The 27,399-nt window shown below is 39.2% G+C and overlaps 1 protein-coding gene across 1 annotated transcript; it reads left to right on the top strand.

Moving 5' to 3' along the window:
• The first annotated feature begins 1,094 nt into the window (after window positions 1–1,094).
• Window positions 1,095–27,327, top strand: FAM162A (family with sequence similarity 162 member A). Its single transcript, XM_055316186.1, has 5 exons — window positions 1,095–1,239; window positions 18,998–19,120; window positions 21,186–21,294; window positions 24,572–24,680; window positions 27,035–27,327. The coding sequence occupies exons 1-5, from the start codon at window positions 1,206–1,208 to the stop codon at window positions 27,125–27,127; spliced, it is 468 nt and encodes a 155-aa protein (XP_055172161.1). The 5' UTR covers window positions 1,095–1,205; the 3' UTR covers window positions 27,128–27,327.
• Window positions 27,328–27,399: the final 72 nt, after the last annotated feature.

Genomic DNA, 27,399 nt, shown 5'->3' with positions numbered 1-27,399 from the left:
ATTTTTATTTTTTTTAATTTCACAGTACGGGAAACAGTTTCTTGGTCGCACCAACCTGGTCGTTCGAGTAGGAATCTAGCCTAGAAGTAGTGTTTTTCTTAACCTCCCATTTCATCATTGACCTCCTGGCCCTTGGGGCTGCTAAGGAACAGTCTTTAAAAAGACTGCTGGGGATGCCTGGGTGGCTCAGTGGTTTAGCGCCTGCCTTTGACCCTGGAGACCCGGGCGAGTCCCGCATCGGGCTCCCTGCAAGGAGCCTGCTTCTCTCTTTCTCATGAATAAATAAAATCTTAAAAAAAAAAAAAAAAAGACTTTACTGACCCTGTGGGGTAAGGGTTGACAAAGGTGGTTCGGGCGTGGGAATAAAATGTTAGGTGTTATTAAAATAGACAAACCAAAGGAATAGGAAGCACACATGTGAATTTCCTAAGCAGGCTGGGGATACTCCCAAATAGTAAGATGTGGGGGCCCATCAGTCACCAGGAGCCCAATTACGTGTTTTTGAAGAAAAGAAACATATATGTATTCATTAAAAATGCTGGAAAAACAGTTTTGAAACACTTGTCTATCTAGGCAGTGTGATTTCAGGGTGTAGTTCACAGAAGTTCTGCGGCGAGCACAACTGTATTTTAGCGAGTCCTTGCACAGACGCAGGGAAGAGACTGCAAAGGCCTGCGACACCCAGGTGACACAAAAGCATCCTTTAAAACGCGTCCTGGGGTGGCCCGGGTGGCTCAGCGGTTTAGCGCCTGCCTTGGGCTCAGGGTGTGACCCTGGAGACCCGGGATCGAGTCCCACGTCGGGCTCCCTGCATGGAGCCTGCTTCTCCCTCTGCCTGGGTGTCTCTCGCTTTCTCTCAGGAATTAAAAACAAAACAAAACAAAAAACAACCGCGCCTTGCACGCTGCACCGCGGGGGGGGGGAGGGGGGAACGGGAGGGGGCGGGAGGGGCACCGCCGGCAGAGTCTGCGCGTCAGGCACGTCCCACACGCTCCGCAAGCAGGCCCCTCCCCCGCACACCACGCAGGCCCCGCCCATGCCCCGCCCCGCGCATCACGCAGGCCCCGCCCCCCCGCCCTCGGGTCGCCCAGGCCCGCCCCGCCCGCGCAGTCAGGCTCTTTCCCGTCGCGGGCGCTTGGTGTCGTTGAATGCGGTCGCGCCGTCTCCGCCCGGGAGGCGCTGTCGGGTCGGCGGAGTAGGCGGCCATGGGGAGCCTGCGCGGCCTGCGCCAGGTGGCGGGTGAGACGCGGGCCGGGCTGGGGGCGGTTGGAGGTCGGGGAGTCCTCCCGCCCGCCGGGTCTGGTGGTTGCTCGTTGCCTCACGCAGCCCCAGGTGGCTCGGAATCCCACCCCAGTGACGACAGAGCGAAGGCTGAGCGCGCAGCGGCTCAGCAGGTAGTCGGGGTTGGCCCAGTGACCGCCGCGCCTGGCCCTCCTGCCAACGTAACGGGCCCCTGCTCCCCGACCCTTATCACCCCCATATCCCCGGTTCCTAATGCACCTGCCATCCCCGGGACTCCCCCATTGCCTGGTGGGTTCAGCCTTCTGCCGCAGCCTCTCCTGTCCACAGCTCTGAGTCTCCCCAGCCTCCCCACAGTTTCGAGTTTATCCCTGCTCTCAGAGAAAACCTCGAGTCTAGGGTTTCCCACGCACTTAGTGTCTGATTAGCAAAGGAATTTAAGGTCTTACAGGATAATGGGGGGGGGTGTTGCCTAAGATAGGGGGTACATTTCTTATAAGCAAATCTGCAGTTAAGTGCTTTGAATTTTGTTGAGGAAAGTGTTCTATAGAATCTGCAGTTTATTTTTCTAGTAGGCATCTGCGAAATGGGTATTTGAAGTCATAATTTAAGTTGTCGTCTTGGGGAACCAGCAGAGCCTTTGCTTAGTAGGGACTGAGAAATCAGAGTATTTGCTGCTTGACTTTTTTCTAGGCACCAGGGCAAATCACTTTTAAGTCACCTTTGATAAGGTATAATGACTGATGACATCTTTTATTCCGTGGTGACAAATTACGAAAAAGGTATTTATTTCCAATTTTAAAGGAAGAATCGCCCCCAAATTTGCCTATTGAAATAGTGTAAATATACATTGCAAGTGTACATGAAGTAACGTGAAAAAAAAATATCTTTTGTGTGCTTATTTTGTGTTCCAATGGAGAATGGACTGGAAAACATGTCTCAAACTGAAGAATATTATTTACTTCCTTTAAAGTAAACATTCCCTCCACTAAAAGAGATTGATTTGATTTATTTAGCTTTGTGGAACTAATTTACCTAAAATCTTTTGTGTACATCCTACTGACCGGTTAGCTGTTACAAGGTAAGTGAAAGAATCATTGCTCGGTAAAAAAGCTAAAATAGACGGAGTGACGGAGACTTTGACTACATCAGAACTAAGACCTTAGAGTTTTAAGCAGTTTTATCTTCCTGCTTTGAAAATATATTTATGCAATTATAAAGATTCCAAAGCCTCTCTGCAGACTTCTGATATTTAAGAACTTCACTATTGGGCACTCAATCAAAACAAAATTCCTTGAGCAATTTAAGAACAATGTATTGTATTCCGGATAGATCCACTTGAATGTTATATGAAGAACTCTTAACAAAAGATCTTCTTTGAATGTCTGATGTTTTGTGAGCAACTAAGCAATCTGCCCTTTCACCCACTTGTGGCCGTTTTATAGTTACATACTTTGACATACATTATTTTACTGGATTGATTTCTTATAGTACCCTTCTTAGGTAAATCTTATCATCCATCCTCCAATGTACAAGTGAATAAACATAGGTCAGATGGTTAAATGACTTGTTCAAGATCATATAGCCATAAAATGTTAGAGCCAGGAGATGAGTAAGTACCATCTAATTCAGGAACTTGTGCTCTTTGTTTCAGTCAAGCGGTTTATTCAGGATATGTGTGTGCCATATATGTGTTTGTCATGGCTAATTGAGTCTCTTTGATGTGAAATGGGAGAATCATGAAATGCAGATTTACTTGTTAAGTGGAAGCACACATTTATGTGCAAATAGGTTTTCAAGTAAGAAGAATGATTTATCAGGCGATCTTAACCAAAGGAATGGCAGATCAAATAGAAACCATCTATGCATGCATCACTTATCCAGGATATTATTTGGAATAAGGTACTCACTCCAGGTGAGGGAAATATCAAATAGCTAAAGCGTAATCCTTTAAACAGTGGGCCTTTTTAAAATTGTTTCTGTTGGAAATCTTTGCTGTACTTTCTTAGTAAACAGAATATAGATTTTTATGAGCCTGAATTTGTTTATCATTTTGCAAATGTAGGTATAGATGTAGGTCAGAGTTATTAACTTGTAGGTTCTTGGATCCCTTCACAGATGAGCGGTCCTGTGAACCTCTGCAATTATATTCATATTTTTATGACTATATCCTTGTTTTGGGAAGAGAGTATCCATAGCTTGCATACATTCCTTAGAGCAGTTTGTGCTCTTTAAGTTAAAAGGCACTGATAGAGGGCACCTGGGTGGCTCAGTCGGTTGGGTGTCTGCCTTCAGCTCAGGTCATGATACCAGGGTCTTGGGATAAACCTCACATCAGGCTCCCTGCTCAGCTGGGAGTCAGTTTCTCCCTCTCCCACTGCCTGCTGCTCTCTGCTTGTGTTCTCTCTCTTTCTGTCGAATAAATAAATAAAATCTTAAAAAAAAAAAAGACACTGATACAGTGATTTGGAACTAAATGGCTACTGACCCATACTCCTGTGGGTTCCATGAGGGTAAAGACTAAATTGTTTTTACTAAACCTTAGCACTTATCAGTGTCCAGCTCAGAGTAGGCAGACAGTAGATATTCTTTGGAATAATTAATTTTAATTATTTTAAATAATTATAATTTTTTTAAAAATTAAAAACTTAAAATTATTTTTAATAACACTTATTACATTCTACAGAATAGTTATCAGGTCAAAGGAATGGAATGGCTTTACAAGAATGTTTCTTCACACCTTCAGAAAAATTTTTGTTGTCCTAAACTTCGACTTCTCAGCAGATTTTAAAATGATTTTATTATCATCATTAATATTCCAATACAATGGATCATGGATAGCAGCCTCTTTGTCAGTTTAACTGACATTCTACAGCATTAGAATCCAGAGATAATGTGGGACTCATGTAGTCTAGTCCTCTAATTTTATTGATGAGGAAACTTAAGGCCTCAGAGGGGAATTGACTTGGCTCCAGAAGAGTCACCAATATCTCCTGGCTCCTATTCTGATTTTATTTCTCTTACATTCTGTTCCTTCATTGTCCTGTTTGTTCTTGCTAACCAACCCTAAATAAGTACATGCCCATTTTTACTGTTCTTTGGCTTTGCTTACCAGTCCCTCCAGGTCTTCTCAGAAGGTTTTTATTGAGCACACACTGTGTGCCCTGTATACTATGAAAGCTCTAAAGTTAAAGGACTCCCACTCTTCTAGGGCTGGAGTTTGTTGCAGTGAACAAGTATATCATACACCAGGAGAACTTATGTAAGACAGTATATATTAAGTTCTAGATTACAGAACAGATTTTAAGTGCTGCTATGGTACCATGGAGCCAGGTCCTCTTGGCTTTGTACAAATATTTTCCCAATTAGTTATGTTAACATTGGTAGCTTAAAATCTGCTATGGTGAGGGTTATTGGCAAACACTACAAAATGAGGGCTTTTTCCTGTTGACTTCCTCCCAAGAACCAACATACCACCGGCTTTAAGAAAGAAATAGAAGTATAGGTTAAAATTACTGAAAGCTCCGTTGAAACAGAAGGCATGGGAGATAGACAAGAGCAGAGGTAGGGGCAGTAATGAGTCTGCAGGGGATATGAGGGGAGAAAGGGTAGTAGGGAGAAAGGATTACCTTGGATTTCATCAGGAGGTAATAGATAAGGTGTGGCCTTTTGAGGGTTTTGAACCACTTGAATTTGGGCAAAAAGGAAGCCTTCCAGCAGAAGTCATTAAGGAAACATTTTTGGAAAATGTACATGGTTGCTGCATACAACATGAATAGTTACTACCTGTGAAGATATCCATATGGGAGATGTTGATGGAAATGACAACAAAGGAATATATCTAGGAAGTATCTTAAAGAAATTAATGGCTCTGTGTAAATCAACCTCTGGACAGGTTGATTTAAAGAAGATGTAGTTTTTGAGTGTAGAGGACTGAAGGAGTGTTGCCCTGTTGTCTGAAATAAGAAAGTTAAGGGATACTGCTGTGGCAGAGAGGGTCATCCACTATTGAGTGGTAGGTGGCATGGAGTTACAGGTGAGTGTGGGGCCTCTTAGTCAAAGACCAGGGGACAAAGAGGGAGTCCTCCCTGAGACAGACAAATGTGGGATAGAGGCAAAGACTAAAGACTGAATCTTGGAGGCCTGACACAGTGTAAGGAATAGGAAGTGGCAAAGGACATTAAAGATGTACATCATGGCGATCAGAGATGAAGGCAGAGAATGTGGCAGTATAATGTAAGCAGGGAAAGAGGCCTTGTAGGGGGCTGAGATCAGTAGAATCAAATGGCTTCAAAGATGGAAAGAGTAGAATCAACTGAGCTAATGATGAGATTCTAAAAAACACAGTCATGGGACTATAAAGAGATCACTAATGTTAGAGCAATTTTAGTAAAACGAGTGGGGGAAGAAACATTATAGTAAAATGTGTGGGTGGTGAGGCTAAGGTAGTAAATTGAATATATGGCACTTATTCAGTCATTCGAACTATGAAACGAAGATTAGTATTTTATTTATAGAACTGTTGAGAACAAGTGATTGTTTTGTACAAAATAGTGTACCCTCAGAACGAATGTGGTATGAGGAGACAAGGACTTGCATCAACTGGTAGAAGTGCAAATCAGTTCTGCCTCTAGAAAGCAACTGTTCTGTTCTTAAAATGGCTCATCTTCTCTAACTCTGCACTATCTAGAAAGCAACTGTTCTGTTCTTAAAAGGGTTCATCTTCTCTAACTCTGCACTATCAGGATTCTACAAAAGAATATAATCAGAAATGCCCTCAAAGGTTTATGTAGAAAACTGTTCATTTAGTGAAATTGGGAAACAAATCCAGCCAAGGGAATGGTTGAATTCAGGTAATATTCAGGTGTTAGATGTTATATAGCCATCAAAAGTATTTTTTAATTTATATGTTGGAAAAGTGCTTTGACATAAGATGCAGTATTTTTTGATTATGAAAAATGTATATGTTATGTACGAGCATAGGAGAAATCTGGGAAGGACATACCGGGGTGTTATCTCTGGATGATATGGTTATAGGTGTTTTTATTTTTCTTCATACTTTTTTTAAGCTTCCAAATTTTTTGTAATGAGCAAGTGTTACTTTTATAATTTAAAGCTTATTTTTTTAAGAGCAGGGAAAGAGCAATGTCTGAGTGGCTTAGTAGATTGAGCTTCCAGTTCTTGGTTTCAGCTCAGGTCATGATCTCACGGTTGTGGGATCGAGTTCCACTTCTAGCTCTGTGCTCAGTGCAGAGATGCTTCAGATTCTCTCTCTCTTCCTCTCCAGTAAATAAATCAAATCTTAAAAACCAATCAGACATTTGGTGAGAAAGGGGCAAAGGGAAGGATCTAGAGATGGTGAGGTAAGTTTGGTACAACATCCCTTCCTTCACTAGTTTAAAGTGCAGGAAAGCCCAGTGTTCTTGCAAGCCTGAGGGGAAGGATGAGAAAACAGATGGAAAAATAGGGAATTTGTTTGTGTCACAAAGATTTAGGTCAACAGCTAAAGCCAATAGAGTTTCAGATAACCACTGCTGGGAATGGGCTGGAATGTTGATAGAGGGGGGAAAAAATCACCAAGAAATGGCCCCATCTCACTAAAATTTGGGCACCAGATTCATAGAATCGCAAGACTTTTTCCATTGAATTTCCTACCCACTTAAAAACTGGCCAGGTTTCAAAGTTTATTTATAAATCCATTTTTTGAACTCAAAAAATTTTTTCCCATAGAAGCAATGTTACAAATAGTGATTAGAGTTCTAGCCAGCCCACAAAAGTCCATAATGTCAATCTCTCTTGCCATTTTTCCTTCCTAGTATTTTTCACGTTTGTCAGGTCGTGCTCTTCATTGGGTCCTGTCTTATTTTCTTTTCACAATCCCCTTGAACTTCAGTGTTACGACACTGTCCAAAAGGAGGATTCCATATATATGTCTTCCTACTCCCTTTACCCCTACTTGTCCCTCAGCCCTGGCCCATCCTGCATTCTGGACTCACATTTACATATGAAATCACCATTGTTATTGTTGTTTTCCTGCTTGAATCTGCTCTACCTGTCCCCAAATCCTTGTGGTAGTTTTTCAGACAAAAGGATTCTCACTGTGGGAAAGCATGGGTAGGTACAGTAACCAGAGATAGAGTGAGTTAGGACAGTGTCTTAACTTAAGTTCCAAGCTCTAGAACATCAGCAAGGACCTTATTAAGAAGGCAGTTAGGTTTGTGAGCAATGGGAGCCTGGCAGGCAGATTTGGAAGTCTTTATTGCATATAAGAGCTGGGCAAATCAGAGTTTGAAACCAAAAAATTCCATCCTTTTTAGAATAGTTGCAGACAGGAAATACCAAGCCTGATTATTGGGAAAGCTCAGGGTAAGTTAGTTATCTCAGGTTCGTTCATTTGTTTTGTTGTGGCCAGCCTTTAGAGTAGCCCAGCTTTGCTTCTAATGTGGAAACTAAATCAGTGCTTCTCTAATTTAAATGAGCTCTGAGTGGGAATAAAATCTCTAAGTGGGATAATTACCGTAATTTAGTCATTCTTCCTTCTAGGTCTACTGAGCAGTTATAAACATTCGACATATAATTTCATCATAATTTTTAAATACAGTATTGATTAAAAGGTGAATGTGTATGAGCTTTGCAATGGTCAGGATAAGCATACATTTAGCTTTGTCCTCCTGAGACTTGAAATTGATCTGATTCTCAACACAAAAATAAAAATGCAGACTCAGATTCTGTAGGTCTGGGGTGGGAGCCAAGAATCTGCATTTCTAACAAGCTCCCAGGTGATGTAGACCACATTTGAGAATAGCAAGGTGTGATAAGATACATACCAACATGTATAATTTTCTCATCTCATTTCCACCAGCATAGTCAGATGCCTTTATTTTTAGTCCACCCTGAATTGGGCGCATTTCCTACTGTGCCCTTTTTCTGTCTCATGCCAAAAGCATATTGGAGTGCAAGTGAGTGAGAGTGACAGTTTTATAGGGATAATATCAAATTTTAAAAATACTGGGATGCCTGGTAGCTTAGTGGTTGAGTGTCTGCCTTTGGCTCAGCTCATGATCCCCAGATCCTGGGATCAAGTCCCTCATCGGGCTCCCTACAGGGAGCCTACTTCTCCCTCTGCCTGTGTCTCTGCCTCTCTCTCTGTGTCTCTCATGAATAAATAAATAAAATCTTTATAAATAAACTAAATATCAAGTAAATATAAAATATCCACAAAACATGTATAAAGTAAAAACAAGACATAATTAATACCCAAGTACTATGTTTTAGAAATATTTTTATTTTGGAATAACTTTAATTTATAGAAAACTTGCAAAGATAGTATGAGAGTTCTGTTTACCTCTCACCCAATTGCCCCTAATGTTAACATCTTATATAACTATAGTATATTTGTCAGAACTAAAAAATTAACATTGGTCTATTACTATCAACTAAAGGACAAACTTTATTTGGATCTCAGCAATTATTCTACTGATGTCCCATTTTCTGTTACAGGAGGTCACATCATGTTTCATTGTCATATCTCTGACAATTTCACATTCTTTGATTTTGGTGATCTTGATAATTTTGAAGAATACTAGTCAGATATTTTGTAGAATGTCTTTCAATTTGGGTTTATTTGATGCTTTCTCATGATGAGACTAGACTGGGTTATGGGTTTGAGGACAGAATAACTAGCACAGAGGTCAAATATCCTTCTGACGGTACATGATATCCATATGACCTGTGACTGATGATTTTAACCTTGGTCAGTTTGTTTCTTCCTTAAAAAGTTACTGTTTTTCCCTTCCCATACTCTGTTCTTTGGAAACAAGTCACTGAGTCCAACTCACACTTTCCCACAAGGGGAGGGGCAATCCAGGAAGGAAGATTATCTACATATATTTGGAATTTTTTTTTTATAAGGAAGATTTGTCCCTTCTCCCTCATTTATTCATTTATTATTTATATCAATATGGATTCATATATTTTATACCCTAAATTGTAATCTATCACTATATTATTTTGTTCAAATTATTCTAGGTTAGGCTCTATGAGATCAGCTCCTGTGTCCCTTTGTATGGCCCCTATCCAAAAACATCCTTGTGTTTTTTTGAATACTTCCTCACTTTCTGGCACTACAGGGTATTCCAGACTCATCTTGTATTTTCTCTTCTCCAGTGTAAAATCAGACTTTCTTTAAGGAGCTTACATTTTTCTCAAAGGAGCCCTAGTTCCTTTTATTAGATAATGGTATTTAGAAATCATTATCTGGGCACTGAGTGTGCTTGTTCCTACTGAAGATTGTAGGCCCTCCCACTGGGTAGAGCTAGGAAATATATGTATGTATAGTGACCCATGTGCACACATGTACTTAGGAATATGTCCATATCTCATGTCTGTCATCTCATACACATAAATATATACAAATAACATATAAATAAATATATTAATAAATAGCTATGTAAAGAAAGGAGTTAATACTGAATTCTCTGACTGATCCATTCGTTCTAGCCTTCCACCCTTGCTTTTGGAACTCCTTTCTCTGGACTCTCATTATCTACCATTTATTTACTTATTTGTTCAATCCCAGTACAGTTGTAAAGTAGTTTCGGGATTGCTAACCCATGCTCCTCTAAGAAACAAGTTTACCAACTAGAGTACAGTGTTTAATGTATAGTTCTTTTTGTCTTGAGTCTTAGAGTTTCCAGTCAAAATGATGTTTTTCAAAGTTATTTAGGTCAGCCACTTTTTCCTTACCTTGAAGGTTGTGAGGCTAGGTCATGTCATACATTTCTGATACACTTTGATACATTTGTCACAGTCTGCATTCCATCCTGGGATTCTCCAGCATCCTGGTTGATAATTTTAAAATTTGGATTTATTAAAGCTCTTTGTGATGTAGTTTTATGGGTTTTGACAAATGCCTTTATTTATTTATTTATTTATTTATTTATTCATTCATTCATTCATTCATTCATTCATTCCATTCATGAGAGACAGAGAGGGAGAGACATAGGCAGACGCAGGAGCCTGAAGCGGGACTCAATCCCAGCACCCTGGGATCATGACCTGAGCTGAAGGCAGATGCTTAACTAACTAAGCCACCCAGGTTCACCATGATTGTATTTTTAAGCAGATCATTAGCAGCCTTCATAGTTACCAACATACTTGCATCACACTTGGCAACTGATCTTCATAAAGGTTAAATTCGGTAATCTAAAAACCTCTTTCTCCCCCAGCATTCTTTCAACCTTCATTTATCATGTCTAAGGTCACATCACTGATGATTCTCTCAAGGAATGTCTTGAAAGATTCTGAGGGAAAAAAAAAAAAAGGCATCTTCACCTCTCTGCACTGTCCATCATGGGGCTGGAAAGGCTTTTTAGGGAAAGGAGGGAACAAAAAGACAAAAGCTAGTACTTGAGCCAGCTTCATTCCAGCTGACCCACTACAGCCTCCAGCTACTAGTAAAACCTCTAAGGTACTGTTTTTCAATAACACAATAACTGTAGCAGCATCACCTGGAAAATTGTTAGAAATGGAAATTTTCAGGTTCCACCTGTATTCACTGGATCAAAAACTATGGAACTGGGTTCCAGTAATCTATTATAAATCTTTTGGGTGATTCTGATGCACACTTAAGTTTAAGAACCTCAACTCTAGGTTAACCAGCCATTTGTCAGTCACATCCTTAGAGGCAGCAGTGAGGGGTTCATCTTGACTTCCTGCTAGGGCCCTGGGGATCCAGAACTGGTCAGCCAGGGGCAGGCTGCAAGTGCAGCCAAAGGGTCAAAGGGCTGTTTTTCATTTGGTTTGTATGTTTGTTTTTAATTGTGATTCACCAGAGGATGGAAAACTTCTGGCTTGGATGTCTATAGGGGAATATATATTATCTCTTTGAGACAGAAAAGGAAGTCTTAATGATACTAAAACTTTTATTTGCTTTTTTTTTTTGTAATTGCAAAATAATTGAAATCATATTAAGTGCTTCACAATTTTCTTTAGTGATGCAGCTTTTTAAAATTATTTTTTACATTTGTTATTTCTAATATGTATAATATGATCACATTTGCTATGTTTTAATCAACAGTTATACTTTAGGGAGCTAAAAATTATTGGCATCCAGTATGAAGTTGTAGTAAGAAAATTGGGAGGGGGACACCTGGGTAGCTCAGCAGTTAAGCATCTGCCTTTGGCCTAGGGCATGATCCTGGAGTCCCAGGATCGAGTCCTGCATCAGGCTCCCTGCATGGAGCCTGCTTCTCCCTCTGCCTGTGTCTCTGCCTCTCTCTCTCTGTGTGTCTCATGAATAAATAAAGTCTTAAAAGAAACGTTGGGAGATATTTTCTGATCTAGGTAAACCTCTCATGCCTTCACATCCCTGTTTTCCACCTGTACCCTAGATACTTCTATGATTTCAAATCTTCCCTTATTATGTTCCAACCACACTGGCCTCCTCTTTGTGGTTCCTAGAACCACCGTGGGGCCTTTGCACTTAAAATTGTTTCTGTGTGGAATATCCTGCCACTAGATATCTGCATAGCTAGCTCCCTCACTTCCTTTGAAAATAGCATTCTCAAAGAGAACTTATCCTAATACTGTACCTAAAATCTCACACACATACCCCATTCCAAGCACACAAACATTGCACTTCATGTCATGTCCCCAGTGTTCATTTTTCCTCAGGCATTTACTAACTATATGTGTGTCTGTATATATAAGAATATGTGTATATATGCATGTGTGTGTGTGTATATATATATATATATATATATATATATATATACATATATATACTTTGTCTCCAGTAGAATATAAGTTTTACTAGCATAGATTATGTTTTGTATATTGTCTAGAACATTGCCTAACACATAGTAGGTACTCAGTTATTATCTGTGAAAAGAGTATCTCTAAACATGATTTATATCACTGATAGTAATTAGGGGTACATGATAACATTTTTGCCTTATTATTACCCAAACTGAGCTGAGAGGCACCTTGTCTTCTATTCTCCAAAACTGCCTCTGTTCTAATTAAGACGGATGGGGAAGGGCAATACCTAAAGAAATAATTACTGACCTTTTTGCTTCCTGTGGACCTTGTAGCTCACTACCAGTTAACTTTGTTCCTTTCTGTCTTAGTGCCTGCAGAAAGGAATGGGGCAGGTGCACATGGGGCTTATAGACTGCAGTAAATAAGGGGTTCTCTGGGGAAGATAGAAAAGTCCTGGAGATGGATGGTGGTGACAGTGATACAACAGTGTGAATATACTTAATGCCACAGAACTGTACACTTAAAAATGGTAAAAATGGTAAATTTTATGTATATTTTACCACAATTAAAAAACACAGAATGGTTCTGAAAATGTAGTTTCAAATCATTAGTAGCAGCTTCATAGGAACTTGGAAATGCAGATTCCCAACCCTCACCCCAGAACTACTGATTCTAAACCAGAGGTGAGTGTCCCCAGTGCTTTATGTTTTAATAAGCCACTCACGTGGTTCTGGCGCACACTGATGTTTGAGAATCACAGCGTTACAGAATTTTGTTTTAATCCCGAGAGCTATGAAAAGTTATTGTAAAGTTTTATAGAATTCTTCATGCCCTGGTAACTGCATAAAATTACCTTGGCGAGACATTTTGACTGCTTTAGGGGTAAAATTGAAAAGTGCTATGGGAATGTTTTGAAAAGTACTGGTTTAATTAAGTAGTGCTTCAAAAAACAAACTTAAAATTTAGAGTGCCTGCTGTGTTTCAAGCATCTTGCCAGATGCTCTCACATTTGTTTTTCCATTTAACCCTCAAAGCAGTCCTGGTGCAGTAAATACTATGTTATCCACATTTAAAAGGAGGAAAGAAGGAGCAGAGATCATTTATACTGTAGTTGATCTACTTTCCTCCTGGTGCACACTTACTGCCAATAGGTGGCACTGGTGGGGTGGTTTCCCAGACCTGGGAGGGCCTTATGGCATTACAGATTTAGAAAATGAAATAAATGTGGCCCCTTATGAAAGAAATCAGACAGCAAATAACCACAATCTTTACATAAACAGAGGTCCCAATTTCTGGTATGTAAGAGGACGACCTCTGAAAACCCACTCCTATATAAAAGCGATGAAAACACTGCCAAAAATTCTTAAAATCAAGTTTTTCAGAACTAGAAAATAACCAGAGGCTTGTGACAATCTGAGTAGCATTTATCCAAGAAAAATGACTTAAACATAGTGAGAACAGCAAACTTTATAATAGCTTTAACAGTTTTCTGTCTCCTGTCAGCTTCACAGTAGCCTTGAAAATGAATAGCCTCTCAATCACAGTAACTACGAAAACCAGCAGTTTCTAGCAGGCACTGAGGAAGGCAGAATGGATTTGGAGCTCCCTAAAATCCCCAGCCCCCAAGACCTGCTACAATTTGCTTGTCTGGCACTTCTCTGGAAACTCCCACTCACTGGGCTTGCCTTTTTTTCCACCTGACTCAGCGAATTCAGTGAGAACAGCTTCTCCCCACCCTTCCCTGAGCATACTGCAACAGGCTTGCAAAGCCCTTTGGCAAAAGCTGGCAAACTTCTTGGTGGCAGGCACTGAAGGAGTTCTCTGCTCAGTGATTAGCTAATCACTAAGCTAACACAACATACATGGAGGACAAGGGACTATAGATTAATGGAACAGAATTGAGAGTCCAGAAATAAACCCTCACATTTATGGTCAATTGATTTTCTATATTGTGCCAAAACAATTCAACAGGCGGAAGAAGAGTTTTTTACCAATGATGCTGGGAAAACTGGATATCCACCTGCAAAAGAATGGAGTTGGAGCCTTTCCACACACCATATGCCAATATTAACTCAAAATGGATCAGACCTAAATGTTAAAGCTAAACAATAACATTCTTAGAAGATAACATAGAAATAAGTTTTATGACCTTGTATATGACACCAAAAGTTCAGGAAACAAAAGAAAAAAATAGATTGTTGGACTTCACCAAATTTGAAACTTCTGTATTTAAAGGACTTAATCAAGATAGTGAAAAGACGGGACACCTGGGTGGCTTGGTGGTTGAGCATCTGCCTTCGGCTCAGGATGTGATCCCCATGGGATTGAGTCCCACATCAGGCTCCTTGCATGGAGCCTGCTTCTCCCTTTATGTCTCTACCTCTCTCTCAGCCTCTCTCTGTGTGTCTCTCATAAATAAATAAATAAAATATTTTTTTAAAAAAGATAGTGAAAAGACAACCCATGAAATGGAGGAAAATATTTGCAAATCATAGATGTGGAACTTGTATCCGAAAATTATAAAGAACAGAAAGCTATTGAATAAAAAGTCTTTGTTAGTTACCAAAAAGGGGGGGGGGGGGACGGATAAAGAATTCTCACAACTCAATAATAAAAAGACAGCCCAGTTAAGAAATAAGGAGGGGAGCTGAATAAATATTTCTCCAAGAAGATACACAATTAGCCAATAAGCAGGTGAAAAGATTCTCATCGTCATTACTCCTCTGTAGAAAAATCCAAATCAAAACCATAGTGGGATATATTGCTTCACACATGCTAGGATGGCTTCTATCAAAAAAACGTAAATGTGGACCAGGATGTGGAGAAATTGGAACCCTCGTATGTTGCTGGTTGAAATGTAAAATGTGGCCACTTGGAAAACAGGCTTGCAGTTCCTCAAATGATTAAACACAGAGTTACCATACGACCCAGGAGTCTCACCTTAGTATATGCCCCAAAGAAGTGAAAATAAATGTTTACTCAAAAACTTGTACATAATTTTCCATATCAGCATTCTTAATATCCAAAAAGTAGAAACCACTTACATGTCTATTAGCTATGAACAAAATCCAGGATATCCATGCAATGGAATAAGATTTGTCAGTAAAAAAAAAAAAAAAAAAAAAAAAAGTACTAATAAGTACTACAACATGGATGAACCTTGAAAACATGCTGAGTGAAAGAAGCCAGTCTTAAAAGACCACATATTACATGATTCTGTTTATACAAAACATCCAGAAATGTCTATTTTCAGAATATGCAAATCCATAGGGACAGAAAGTAGATTAGTGATTTACTAGGGTTGGAGGGAGGAAGAAACAGGAAGTGACTTAAATGTATATGGGGTTTCTTTCTGGGATGATGAAAACCTTCTGGAATTAGATGGTAGTGATCAGTACACAACTCTGTGAATAAGCTAAAAATCACTGTTGGATTTTTAAAAGGTTGAATTTGGGGCACCTGGGGGCTCAGTTGGTTAAGTGTCCTACTCTTGGTTTGGCTCGGGTCATGGTATTAGGGTCATGGGGAGTCTGCCAGAGATTCTCTCTCCGCCTCTCCCTTTGTCCCTTCCCTCCCCTCAAGTAAATAAATAAATCTTTTTTTTAAAGGGTGAATTTTATGATATAGGGTTATGTGTCAATAAGTGTTATCTTAAAAATCTTTACACAAATATAAACATAGGCCCGTATAAAATCTATAGTAATATCTTTTGTTACATTAAAAATTTTTTAACAGCAAGAGAGAAAAAGTGAATAAACCCTGTTTCTCACCAGCTTTATGAAGTCCACCTCTAGACATATTTTACTCCTATCCCCTTTTGCCTCCCCTTATTGTTCCAACTCTGAAGCTATAAAGATATCCAAGTTGGGAGTTAGGGACTGCAACGGTACAGACTATTTGTCTACTAACAAATAGATTTTTAAAACGACTTGAGCTTTCCTGTGAGCTTTTATCCACATAGCTGTGAGAGCACATTCTTGCTGCATTAAAGACAAGTCTTAGGCATTCCTTTTTTGGTCACCCCAGCATCACTCAGTGCCAGGGCATTAATCAGATTTATCACTGGTGGTGCCTTTCCAGCTTTCTTTTCTGTTCCATTGTGCTTAATAGCACTCATATTTTTCTGTGTTCTAGGTAGCTAGGGATTTTCTACTTCTGAATCCGATACCAGCCTTGGTCCCTCTTGTACCATGACTCCCATACTCAGAATCACCCTCCTTTTCTCTCACCCTCATCAAAACTATTTCTGGCTGTCTCTGCTTTGAATTCTGATTATGACTGGCTTAAAATTTTCATGCTAAGGCTGAAGGTGAAAATGGCTAACTGAAATTAAGTTTTTTTAAAAAACATTGTCATTTTAGAGCATGAGTGAGAGGGGCAGAGGGAGAAGACAAGAGAATCTCAAGCAGATTGTGCTGAGTTCAGAGCCCGATGAGGGGCTGGATCTCAGGACCTTGAGGTCACCTACCTGAGGTGAAACCAAGAGTCTGGGCACTTAACCAACTAGGCACCCCCTGAAACTAAGTTCTTTAGCATACATTTGTTTTAGGAATGAATGCATTTCCTAGTTTTGTTCACTGAGAACGCATGGAAACAATGACAATCTCGGTAACAATGAGCCTCCCCTAAGGCATCTCTAAAAATACTTCCTCTTTAAAGGAACCAGAGCACCCTAAAGGAATGTCTGATTCCAAAGCAGGGGTAGGAAGCATTCAAAATGAATCTGGACCATCATGTCAGAAAGTAAGGAAGCTGCCAGTGATCACTGAGCACACGCTGAAAGTACTCAGGAGCCAACATAAAAGGGTCCCTAGTGACTAAAAATGGGAGTATCTGAGCATTAAAAAAAAGTGACTGAAATGGGCTGGAGTACATGTGTTAAATAAATTGCAAGAGTCCCTTACGTTATTTTTAATTATTTTTTAAAAAGAGTTCTCCACTTATCCTAGGGAGACAGAGTATGCGAGCACACGCACACAAGTGGGGGTAGGGGCAGAGGGAGAGACCCTTCAAGCAGACACTCTGTTGAGCATAGAGCCGGACATAGGGCTCAGTCCCACAGCCCATGAGATCATGGCCTGAACCAAAACCAAGAGTCAACCCTCAACCAACTGAGCCACCCAGGAACCCCCCTTATGTTATTTTTTTTTCCTTATGTTATTTTTAAACAAAATACCACTTGTGGAGGCTGCAAGGAAAACAATTCGTGAATTTGAAAACTGGTGAATGGAAAGAATCAAGTATTTATTCCACATTTCTTGTGGATTTTACCTTAGGATAATCAAATAGTTACTGTAGAATACTTCGATTTTACAATTCATATTGAAACAGCAGATCTAGGTAACAACAATGCTTAAAACATCAAAGGAAAGGTTGGTGGACAATTTTATAAGGGTTGAGTCAGAATAATAGCATCTACTGATTAATCTTAATATCACAAAAAGACAAAATTGATGTATGCCTCTTGGTGTGATACAGTAGAGAATACACAGTATCACCTATGGCCTATTCTTGCTAAAAAATCTTAATCTGCTGAAGCCTCAACAATCTGTTTACAAGAAAAAGAATTTAGAAGAGTATGTTAACATGGGTATACAATCAGCAAAATCCTAAATGAGGGAAATTCTATAGAATTAATGACCTGTTTTTTTTCAAAAATTGACAAGAAAGAAAGGAAGGGGAAACCTATACAGGATGCATCAACCATATTCAGTGTGCACCTATTTAGAATAAACCAACTATTTAAAAAAATTAGGAGCCCACTGGGGAAATACATTATTTGATCATCATATGCTATATCAAGGATATAATATTTTTTAGTTAAGCTAATGGTATTCCAGATAATGATTTTGAAAAGTTGCTGTTTTGAGATGCATACTGAAGTATTTATAGATGAACTAATTATAATTAATAGGATGTTTGGGATTTGCTTTAAAATAATTCAGTTGGGGGTCACCAGGGTGGTTCAGTCAGTTGAGTGTCCAGCTCTTGATTGTGGCTTAGGTCATGATCTTTAGGGTCATGAGATTAAGTCCTATGTTGGGCTATGTGCCCAGTGCAATCTGCTTGAGGATTCTCTCTCTTCCTCTCCCTCTAACCCCTCCCCCAACTTGCTCACTCTGTCTCAAAAATAAATTAAATCTTTAAAAATAAACAACATAATTCAGTAGGAAGTAGAGAGTGTGGGTGTTCAGATGAAACCGTATTTATTTGCCATGTGTTGTTAATTGTTGACACTACGTGGTGAGTACATGGAGATTTATAATTCTGACACCTTTGTGTGCTTAGAATTTAAATTTTTAAAATTACATATATAATACAGTTTTATATATTTTTAAAATATATAGTTTAAAAATTTCACAAAATTCATGACTATACCTAAAGTTGATTTCCAGTTGGAAAATTTTGCCTTGGGTGGAAAAAGGCTTTCTAGAGCCCCTTGCTGGCCACTGCACCCTACCCAAAGTTTACCAGAGTAGTACTGGCAATTTGACATCTTGGTTTATCACTTGTGGGAGATTCTAATCTTTACCTAAACTGCTGGGTGCTATAATATGTAATAGTTCCACCAGAACCATTGTTATGACAAGATACATGTAAGAAGTACTTTTATAAAACAGCTGAAATTAACAGCATCAAGTATCATATTTTAAATATGTGTATCCTACATAGAGAGTAGCATTTTCACTTTTAAAATGAGTTAATTTTGGGATCCCTGGGTGGCGCAGCGGTTTAGCGCCTGCCTTTGGCCCAGGGCGCGATCCTGGAGACCCGGGATCGAATCCCACGTTGGGCTCCTGGTGCATGGAGCCTGCTTCTCCCTCTGCCTGTGTCTCTGCCTCTCTCTCTCTCTGTGACTATCATAAATTTAAAAAAATAAAATAAAATAAAATAAAATGAGTTAATTTTTATAGATGAAATAATACTCTGTAGGCATTTTTCATTTTGAGACAACATTAGATTTTCTTTCTCTGAAACGTTTTTCTGTCTTTTATAGGAAGTTATTTTAGGTTATATGAAAGAGGTGCTTCTTCATCCCTAAGACTTACAAGAAACTCTGCTTTGAAGAGAATAAATGGATATTGTGCCAAACCACAAGAAAGTCCAAAAGCTCCACCCTGTAAGTTTTTATTCACTTTTCTTGTTATAGACTAAGCAGCTCCAAAGAGTGAAACTACATGGAATCAAAAGAACCTAAAAGGTTGTCCCAGGGGCTCTGACATCCTATCCTATCTTGTAGTTCATCCCTCCTAAATTATACTTATATTGACTCACATAAGGCAGTGCTTTCTTCATTTTCCTCATCTGTCACTTTTAACTCTTGCTTCCAGGATTATGTTGAGTTTTTTGTTGGAGAATAGGTGCACCAAAGTAATAGTGATCTAGAAATGGTCTTTTAAGGAACCCCAAAGAGGAACCAAATCAGGAAATGATATTTTGGGTACAGTATAAATAGTGCTAGCCTTGGCTTGGGCATTAATTTCAGCCATCATTATTAGTCTTTTTACTAACTTAAATCCTGGTCACTGTCCATGTGGAAACAAGGAGCATAATATATAAACTGTAGGGTCCCCTGAGCTATTTGCTTGTTAATTCTTAATAGGAATATACTAGGGTCAGGCAGGTCTTGGTAAATAGAAAAAAACTATTCTCAAAGAATATTTATCAAGAGCTTAAAAATGTTTGTACCCTTCAGCCTGATATTGCATTTCTGGGGATTGATCCTTGGGAATAATCCCTATATGTGGAAAAAGCTTTGAGTGTAAAGATATTCTCATTTTTTATATATAATAGGAAAATGAGAACTAATCTAAATGTCAGATAATCTGGGAATGATTAAGTATATATGTTAGATCTCCTTGATGAGATTGTGCAGCTGTTTGAAATGGTGCTTGTAAATACCATGTACTGGCATGGGAAATGTTTGTCCTAATGTCAGTGAACAAAGCAGGATATAAAATTTTATATCCTTTATAAGCACAGCATGATACACATATAGATATATACACATATAAATCCCCATACTTATAGGGATAAGACTTCAGAAACACTACCAAAATAAGAATACAGTGATTCTACTATGACAGGAGAATTGGAGATATCTTTTTACCTTTTTTCCATCTATGCTTTCCAAATTGTCTTTAATGTACTTAAAAACAAAAATAGAAAAACAACTATAGAGCTATGCTAGAAGGGTTAAAAGATAAAACTACAGCAATGTATTTCTATATTTCTGATCCTCTTCTTGCCTTCGGTTCTTCATGGATTTTTTTTTTTCCTGAGGGACTTTGTAGTTCCTTTTGCTGCTGCCTTCTGATTAAGTGGAAAGAGCAGCACAAGCAAAGGTGTGGGGGTAGGAATGAGCGTGTCATGTAGGCAGAGCCAAGGAGGTGGTCCTTCTGCAAGAGATGTAGGCAGTACATAGAAGTTGGATGCGGTTATCTCCAGGGTCCCTTCCAACCCTGACAGTCTGTGATTCCCTAACTTTTTCTGCTCCTTCAGTGACTTTTTTGAAAGACACTCTCTCCCAGTCTGTGATCGTGTACCTTTTTGTTCATCTGCCTCTCTGCCGTCCTTAATCACCCTCCAGATTCTTTCAGTCATCTTGAGATGGACTTTTTTTGTCTCTGTTCTCACCATTACAGCTCCAGTTCAGACCATGTCACCTCATTCTTAGATTACAACCTCCCATTTGGACTTGCTGCCCACTCTAGCCTATCTTTCCCTTTTCTCTACCATCTATTATGCAGATTAATCTTCAAAAACATTACCTTCTTCCTTGCTTCAAAATATACAGTGGTTCCCAAATCAGGTTTCAAAAACTTAACCTGGCATTCAGGGTCTTTTGTAACCTTATTTTACCTTATAACCTTTTTCTTCTAGTGAAGTCAAGTAAGCTTCTCTTTGTTTCCTTGTTAATTCATCTTTACCTTTATATTTTTGTTTAGGGAGTTCTTTGAACTTTCAATGCCTAGGAAATTAGGCTTTTATTTTACCTCAGTCCTCAAAGACTTTTGGAACCTCATTTGAGAAATGAGGCATCCTAAGAAATCATTCAAATAAAGCTCTAGTTAGCTTGAGGTTTCTCAATGTTTCTGTTTCGTGAATAGTTAAAAATAGTATTTTCAATTGCTAAATTTTAGTCATAACCTCAAGTAAGATAACTTGTCTTGTTTTTCTCATAGACACTTACAGCCACAGAGTGCCATTACACAAACCTACACATTGGGAGAAGAAGATCCTGCTGTGGTCAGGTCGCTTCAAAAAGGAAGATGAAATCCCAGAGACTATCTCGTGAGTGCTGAATGTAGGGGTTACAAGCAGCTTTTCTTTCTCGCTGATATATTTCAAAAGCAAAGCAGTTCCTCTGAGTCCATTTAAAACCTTTCAACCAAATTTTAGAGTAGTTTTCACTTCACTAAATGTTTCCTCTTTGGTGGGTACTTGCAGTAAAAACAGTTGGACAATCTTGTGTCTTATCATAGATACCTTATGTTGTGCCTGTCAGGTACTCTGAAGTTAACTGATTGATTTCCTCTCCTAGCTACAGAAATGTGACTAAGCAGTGATGGTCACTGTTCTTAGCTTATTTCTAATCTGGGTCTATCACATACCATTGACAGTTAATAGTTATATTCTATAAAATCCACTTAAGTATTTAACAATAGGCATAAAAGTATTTATGAGCAACATATCCTCTTTTTGGGATTCCAGAAAGCATGCTTCCTATCCCTATCACCAACTTCCTTAAATCCAGCCCTGGTTGGGATCTTGGGACTTTATTTTAGAGTCTATGGATGAGTATAGATTTCCCAACCCCAGGCTATCAACATTTTGGGCCAGGTAGTTCTTTGTTGTTGGGAGCCATTGTGTACATGATAGGATGTTGAGCAGCACCCTTGCTTGGCCTTTTCATCCACCAGATGCCAGTAACATTGAGTTTTAACAGTGAAAAAGATCTCCAGACATTGCCAAATGTCCCCTAGGATGACAAAAAATTAAAAATAAATAAAACACCCCTGATTGAGAACCACTGCTCTATCCCAATGTTAAAGACCCTGATTGCTTTGCATCTTGGCCAAGAGAGATTCTGAGAAGTAGGTGCAATCTCTCCTGTGGGGCCTCTTCCTCTTCAGACACAAGGACTTGGGACAAAGCTTCTAGACATTCCTTTCTGATAAGAAACTATTCTTTTAAACTTCTGGCTTCTGGTTTTGAGGCATGATTTTAAAAGTTCATTCAGGGTATCTTTTCCCAGAAAGAAGTGTTATCTGCTTTTTGTTTACAACGGCTTTAACAGGGCCATTCTACTTCTGCCTGTCAAATAGCACATTTTTTTCACTAAAATTATTTGAGCAGGAAAGCCCTGGTCCTTCTTAACTAAAGTGACAGTGTACTTTCCTGGGAAATAAGAGCAAGGTGGAAATATCAATGATACTAATTTCTTGGCTATGTCTTAATTTCTTCCTGAATATTCTAGCAGAAAACAAGCTGCTGTATACTCATGGCCTAATAGGTGCTATATAGTCTTTGCCATGAAACACCTTCCTCAGTCTGCCTTGCAGGTCATTCCAAGATCCCCCTCAAGCCCAAAGTAGTACTTACTGAGTCACCCTAGAATGTTCTGCTCTGGGCCTAGGCAAGTGTTCATCCTTATGCTGGTAGTTCTGAACAGGTACTGCTGAACTTGCCCATTCTGATTGCTTTCTGTAGAATGGAGGGAAGCCTCATGATCTTATTTAAATGCATTTTACTTTTTTAATGTAAAATACTCAATGTATACTACTTCTTTTTAAAAAGTTTTAAATTTTTTAGGGAGCACACTGGCACAAGAGCGAGGGTGGGAAGGTGCAGAAGGAGAGAGAGAATCCTAAGCAGGCTTCATGTTCAGCATGGAGATCGATGTGGAGATGGATCTCATGACCCTGAGATCATGACCCGAGCCAAAATCAAGAGTTGGACGCTTAACTGAATGAGCCACCCAGCATCCCAAAATGTAAAATACTTCTAATGAAAAGTAAAATATATTATTTTCATGAGTATCACAGCACTTAAGTTGGACATGCCAATTCATATAACATGTTGTCAACATGGGTAGTTTGTGGTTGGCGGCCTCTCAGATGTTCTCAGTAGAGCAATTCATGGTCCTTAGCAGTTGTCCCTGGGTCTTCCCACCCCCCTGCAGGCCCAGCTTCAGTGCCTGGAGAACTCTGTTCACATTGCTGCCTCACTGGGTTCCAGCTCTCCCATCACAATGTATATGCTTTCAGGGTTCTACAACCTGCAAGGCCTGGACCCTGTGCCTCCTAGATGGCAAAAAATGTATTTTCCCTTCTGATTTCAAAAGTAATGTGTTAAAAATTTGGGGAAAAAAGAAAGGAAAGAAGTTAGCACTTTCATCCCATCACCTAGAGATAATCACTTCCTATTTACACCCCTACTGAGTAGGCCAGTGCTCTTTCCAGGGTCCATTTGGACTCTTCCTGCCCTGAGGATCTACTAAACTCAGAACCACACCTCACTGCCTATATAACAGAATCAAGGAGGAGTGGCCTTCTCTTTAGACTCTTCCTTGGTAGGCCTCTTAGCTTTCACACAATGTTTGGATTCAACCCTCAATTTTCTGTTAAGGTACATGGATCTGTATTCAGTGGACAGGTTCAGAGAGGTACATGCCAAAGAGCACAGTGTCAGGTTCACTGTCACGCAATTTTAGCAAAACATTAGTTAAAAGGTAAACATTAGGGGAGCATTGCTTAAAAGATTTTTGTGCTGTTCTAGATATTCTCTGGAATCTAAGCATTAGATTTAGATTATTAAGTCTATTCCTGGTTCAAGGCAGAGAGGAAAAACTTGGGTGTAAATAGCATATTGTTTAACTTTCTCTTACATTTTCTGAATTGTGATTTGTGTTGAAATGTATAAAACTCAACGAAGCTCATTGTAGCACCTGTTGCCAGGATATTGTTAGACAATCACTGTATTGTATAAGATCTTCTTAAGAACCCCAGGGAGAAACAGCTCTTGGTTTTACTTTTAGCATTGGCCACTAATGTGAAACTTGAAAGCCAAAATTGGGGGCCACCATCACAAGCATAGATTAATATACCATGCCTTTCCCCCCGCTTTTTTTCTTGGATTAACTTTCTTATTTTTATTTTTATTTTTTAAGATTCTATTTATTTTTTCATGAGAGAGAAGCAGAGACAGGCAGAGGGAGAAGCACACTCCATGCAGGGAGTCCGATGTGGGACTCAATCCCAGGACCTGAAGGCAGACGCTAAACTGCTGAGCCACCTAGGCATCCCTTGGATTCACTTTGTCTTCATGCTTTCTTCTCTTTTTTCCTGCTTTTAAGTTTGTGTTATCTTATTGGATTTTATGTAAAAGTTTATAGTGAATTGTGAAAATGTTTCATCTTCTACAAAATCCTCCAAGATCTCCAGGCCCTGCATCCTTTTTTCTATTTATAGGTACCATTTCACTTCTGATTTGTGGGACACAGTTTTATTTCCTACTGGCAACTTCATAAAGGAGTTAACTTTCTCTCATGCTTTCCTTGTGCTATTAGGTTTGAGATGCTTGATGCTGCAAAGAACAAGATCCGGGTGAAGGTTAGCTATGCAATGATTGTCCTGACAGTGGTAGGATGCATCTGGATGGTTATTGAGGGAAAGAAGGTAAGAGTGGACTTCCTCTGTCTCTGTTTTCTACAAAGGATATAAAAGAAATCAGGGGTTGACCCTTGAATTTATTCTTTAGGAGGCTACTTTCTACATGAGAAATGGTAAGAAACAAAATGAGAAACAGTAGAGACAAACCTGGGATATTATGCCTGAGGATAAATTGCAAGTTCTTAATTTTGGCAAGGTAAAGGACTAAATTAGTTTTGTATAAAGTTAAAAAAAGGGGGGGGGTTTAGTTATCACAGATGTCATAATATGAAACCAGAAAAATATCACTGTATTTAATGATGACACCTGTATGTCTGTATAGCACTTCTAGGACATGGGCATATTTATCCACACTAACCCTAGTGAGCATTCTAGTCACTGTTCTTTCCTTGAAGGTCGGCCACACTGGGCCATGTGTTTAAGGACAATAGACCCTAAATAAGTACATAGGCATTTAACTCCAAAAATCTGTTTTAACCCAGATCATTATTAATAGCTATCATTCATTGAATACTGTCTTCTAAGCACTTGGCTCTTCTTTCATTTGAACCTCACCAATAGTATGGCAAAATAGGTACGATTATTAGAACCTCACTGATAGATGAGGAAACATAACTTCGAAAGCTCTGCTCACTTGTCCAAGATGACACAGCTCCTAAATGGCAGAGCCACAGTTTGAACCTAGACCTAATTGAGGTGATAGTAAAATTGCTCCCACTTATCAAGTGCTCATTATATAGCAGGCATTTATTAAACTCATTCAATCACCACAATATCCTAGAACCTAAGCAGTAGGTTCTCTTATTATCTATACTTTATAAGAGGAACCTGCAGCTTAGGGATACTGAGTCATTTTCCCAAAGGCACATAAGTGGCAGGATAAAAATTTAGAGCCAAGTTTGTAAGTTCTCAGACTCCTATAATACTATCTTGTGATTAAAATATAGGGTTTTTAAAAAAATATGCAGCAGCACTGATCAAACCCTTATTTTAATACCATGTCTAATTCTATATATCACAGCTTCCACATGCAAAGAGATGTCTTATATCTATTATGAGGTATTAAAAGGGTTTTTCTATCAACCCAGCAGTAACTGACTTCCCTTATTCCCAGTGAGTACAGAATAAAAGGAAATGAACTTCTGGCTCTCTTTAGACTTGGAATGGAAAATACTGACCATTTAGACTAACCTTACGGGAGCATGAAGGACAAGTGTGCAGGACTGGGTGAAGATCTTTTGACATTTCTGTCTACCCCACTTCAGATTTTCTTCTGGCTTCCTCTTTGACTTCTCATGCATAGTTCTCAGACTGAAACCTACAGAAGCATGTGGACAGGACATAGGGGTTTCTAGAATTCCAAGAAGTCTGCATTACTTATGTATACTTGATTATACTGAGTCTAAGTACTCGAGAAGTAAGTCACCTCCTGGGATTTCTTCTAGCCTCATCTAAGGGTATACACCATATACTCTAAAAGTTTCTCTCCCTTATATGCCAGAAAACTATCTTATTTGTTTTACATGGAACTGTCCGTTTCTTACAAGTTGGTAAATGCTACTGGAATACTTTTTAGAAGAGAGAAATTACCTTGTATGCTTTATCCTATCAACTTACCATTCCCATTCTCTCCCTTCCCATACTTAATTCTTTACACGTGAAATTACATAGGTATAAGAAAATCCCGCCTTATATATAGGGTGCTAGTTTCATTTATCTGGCATAAAACTTTTGAAACTGGTCTGCTTATGTAAGCTTCACAGGCGTGTAACAGGTCACATGGAGGGAAACATGGGAGGAGGATGGTTGCCTCTCCCCCACTGCTACTTGCGGTCAAGGGATGGATAGCGGGATAGATACTGCTCAGAGTCATTAGTCACAGTATTTGTTAAAGTCTGGGATCGCCAAAGCTCAATATTTTTGGTAAAAGAGGAGTAAGGAGTTAGAAGGGTATGAAAGTATAAAATAAGTTGGGGAAGGAGAAATGGTAGCAACGAAAAGTGGAAGGAAAAAAAGGATAGAAATGAAAATAAAAGGGCATTCAATACTAAAGAGAGAAAAAAGAGAAAAGATAAATGAATAAATGATAAGGGAAGAAAGCAGATTTAAAGAAACGGGCCAGAAAGAAAGAGAAGGTAGAGGATGTGGCATTTCTCTCATGCTTGACTGGATGGGCTACAGGACTGTGAAGCATCAGAGGAAGCAGAAGGCACAGCAGGGGCTTCTGTGCTCAGGGTGTCCACGGTAGATCATTCTGGGCCTGCAGTGCCCTAGTTAATCTGTTGACATTAGTGCGGCGTAATGACAGCCTCCCCCAAACCTGCATAAATAATCACTTACTCAAATTTGTTTTACTTTAGGCTGCCAAAAGAAACGAGTCCTTAACAAGCCTGAACTTAGAAAAAAAAGCTCGCCTGAGAGAGGAAGCAGCTGTGAAGGCCAAGACAGAGTAGCAGTGGTATCCATGCTGGCTGGATTTTGAAATTGCAGGAATAATGTTGCAGCATTAGCCTGTATTAAAAGAATATGGTGTGAGGATTCATTTCATGAATCCAAAGTGTGGTTTGCACAGACTTATAATTTCCCTATTTCTGCTATAATGGTACAAATAAATTTCCTTTAAGAAATGTCAAAAAGAAAAAAAAAGAAATGACTTCTGTTTTTGTGGCTTTGATCCAGGTTAAATGCAGCCTTTCAGCTCTTGGAGAAAATGAATGAAGAATGC

The sequence above is a fragment of the Nyctereutes procyonoides genome, unplaced genomic scaffold (genome assembly GCF_905146905.1).
Source record: "Nyctereutes procyonoides isolate TBG_1078 unplaced genomic scaffold, NYPRO_anot_genome, whole genome shotgun sequence".
Lineage (NCBI taxonomy): Eukaryota > Metazoa > Chordata > Mammalia > Carnivora > Canidae > Nyctereutes > Nyctereutes procyonoides.
The sequence above is the reverse complement of the archived record's forward strand: the minus strand, read 5'-3'. Positions and strand labels throughout refer to the sequence as shown.

What these genes read in the sequence shown, in the direction of transcription:
- FAM162A (XM_055316186.1), top strand. Translation starts at nt 1,206, where the DNA reads ATGGGGAGCCTGCGCGGCCTGCGCCAGGTGGCGG. An exon ending in GAAATCCCAGAGACTATCTC is followed by an intron (nt 21,295 to 24,571) that starts GTGAGTGCTGAA and finishes TTGTGCTATTAG; the next exon opens with GTTTGAGATGCTTGATGCTG. An exon ending in TGGTTATTGAGGGAAAGAAG is followed by an intron (nt 24,681 to 27,034) that starts GTAAGAGTGGAC and finishes GTTTTACTTTAG; the next exon opens with GCTGCCAAAAGAAACGAGTC.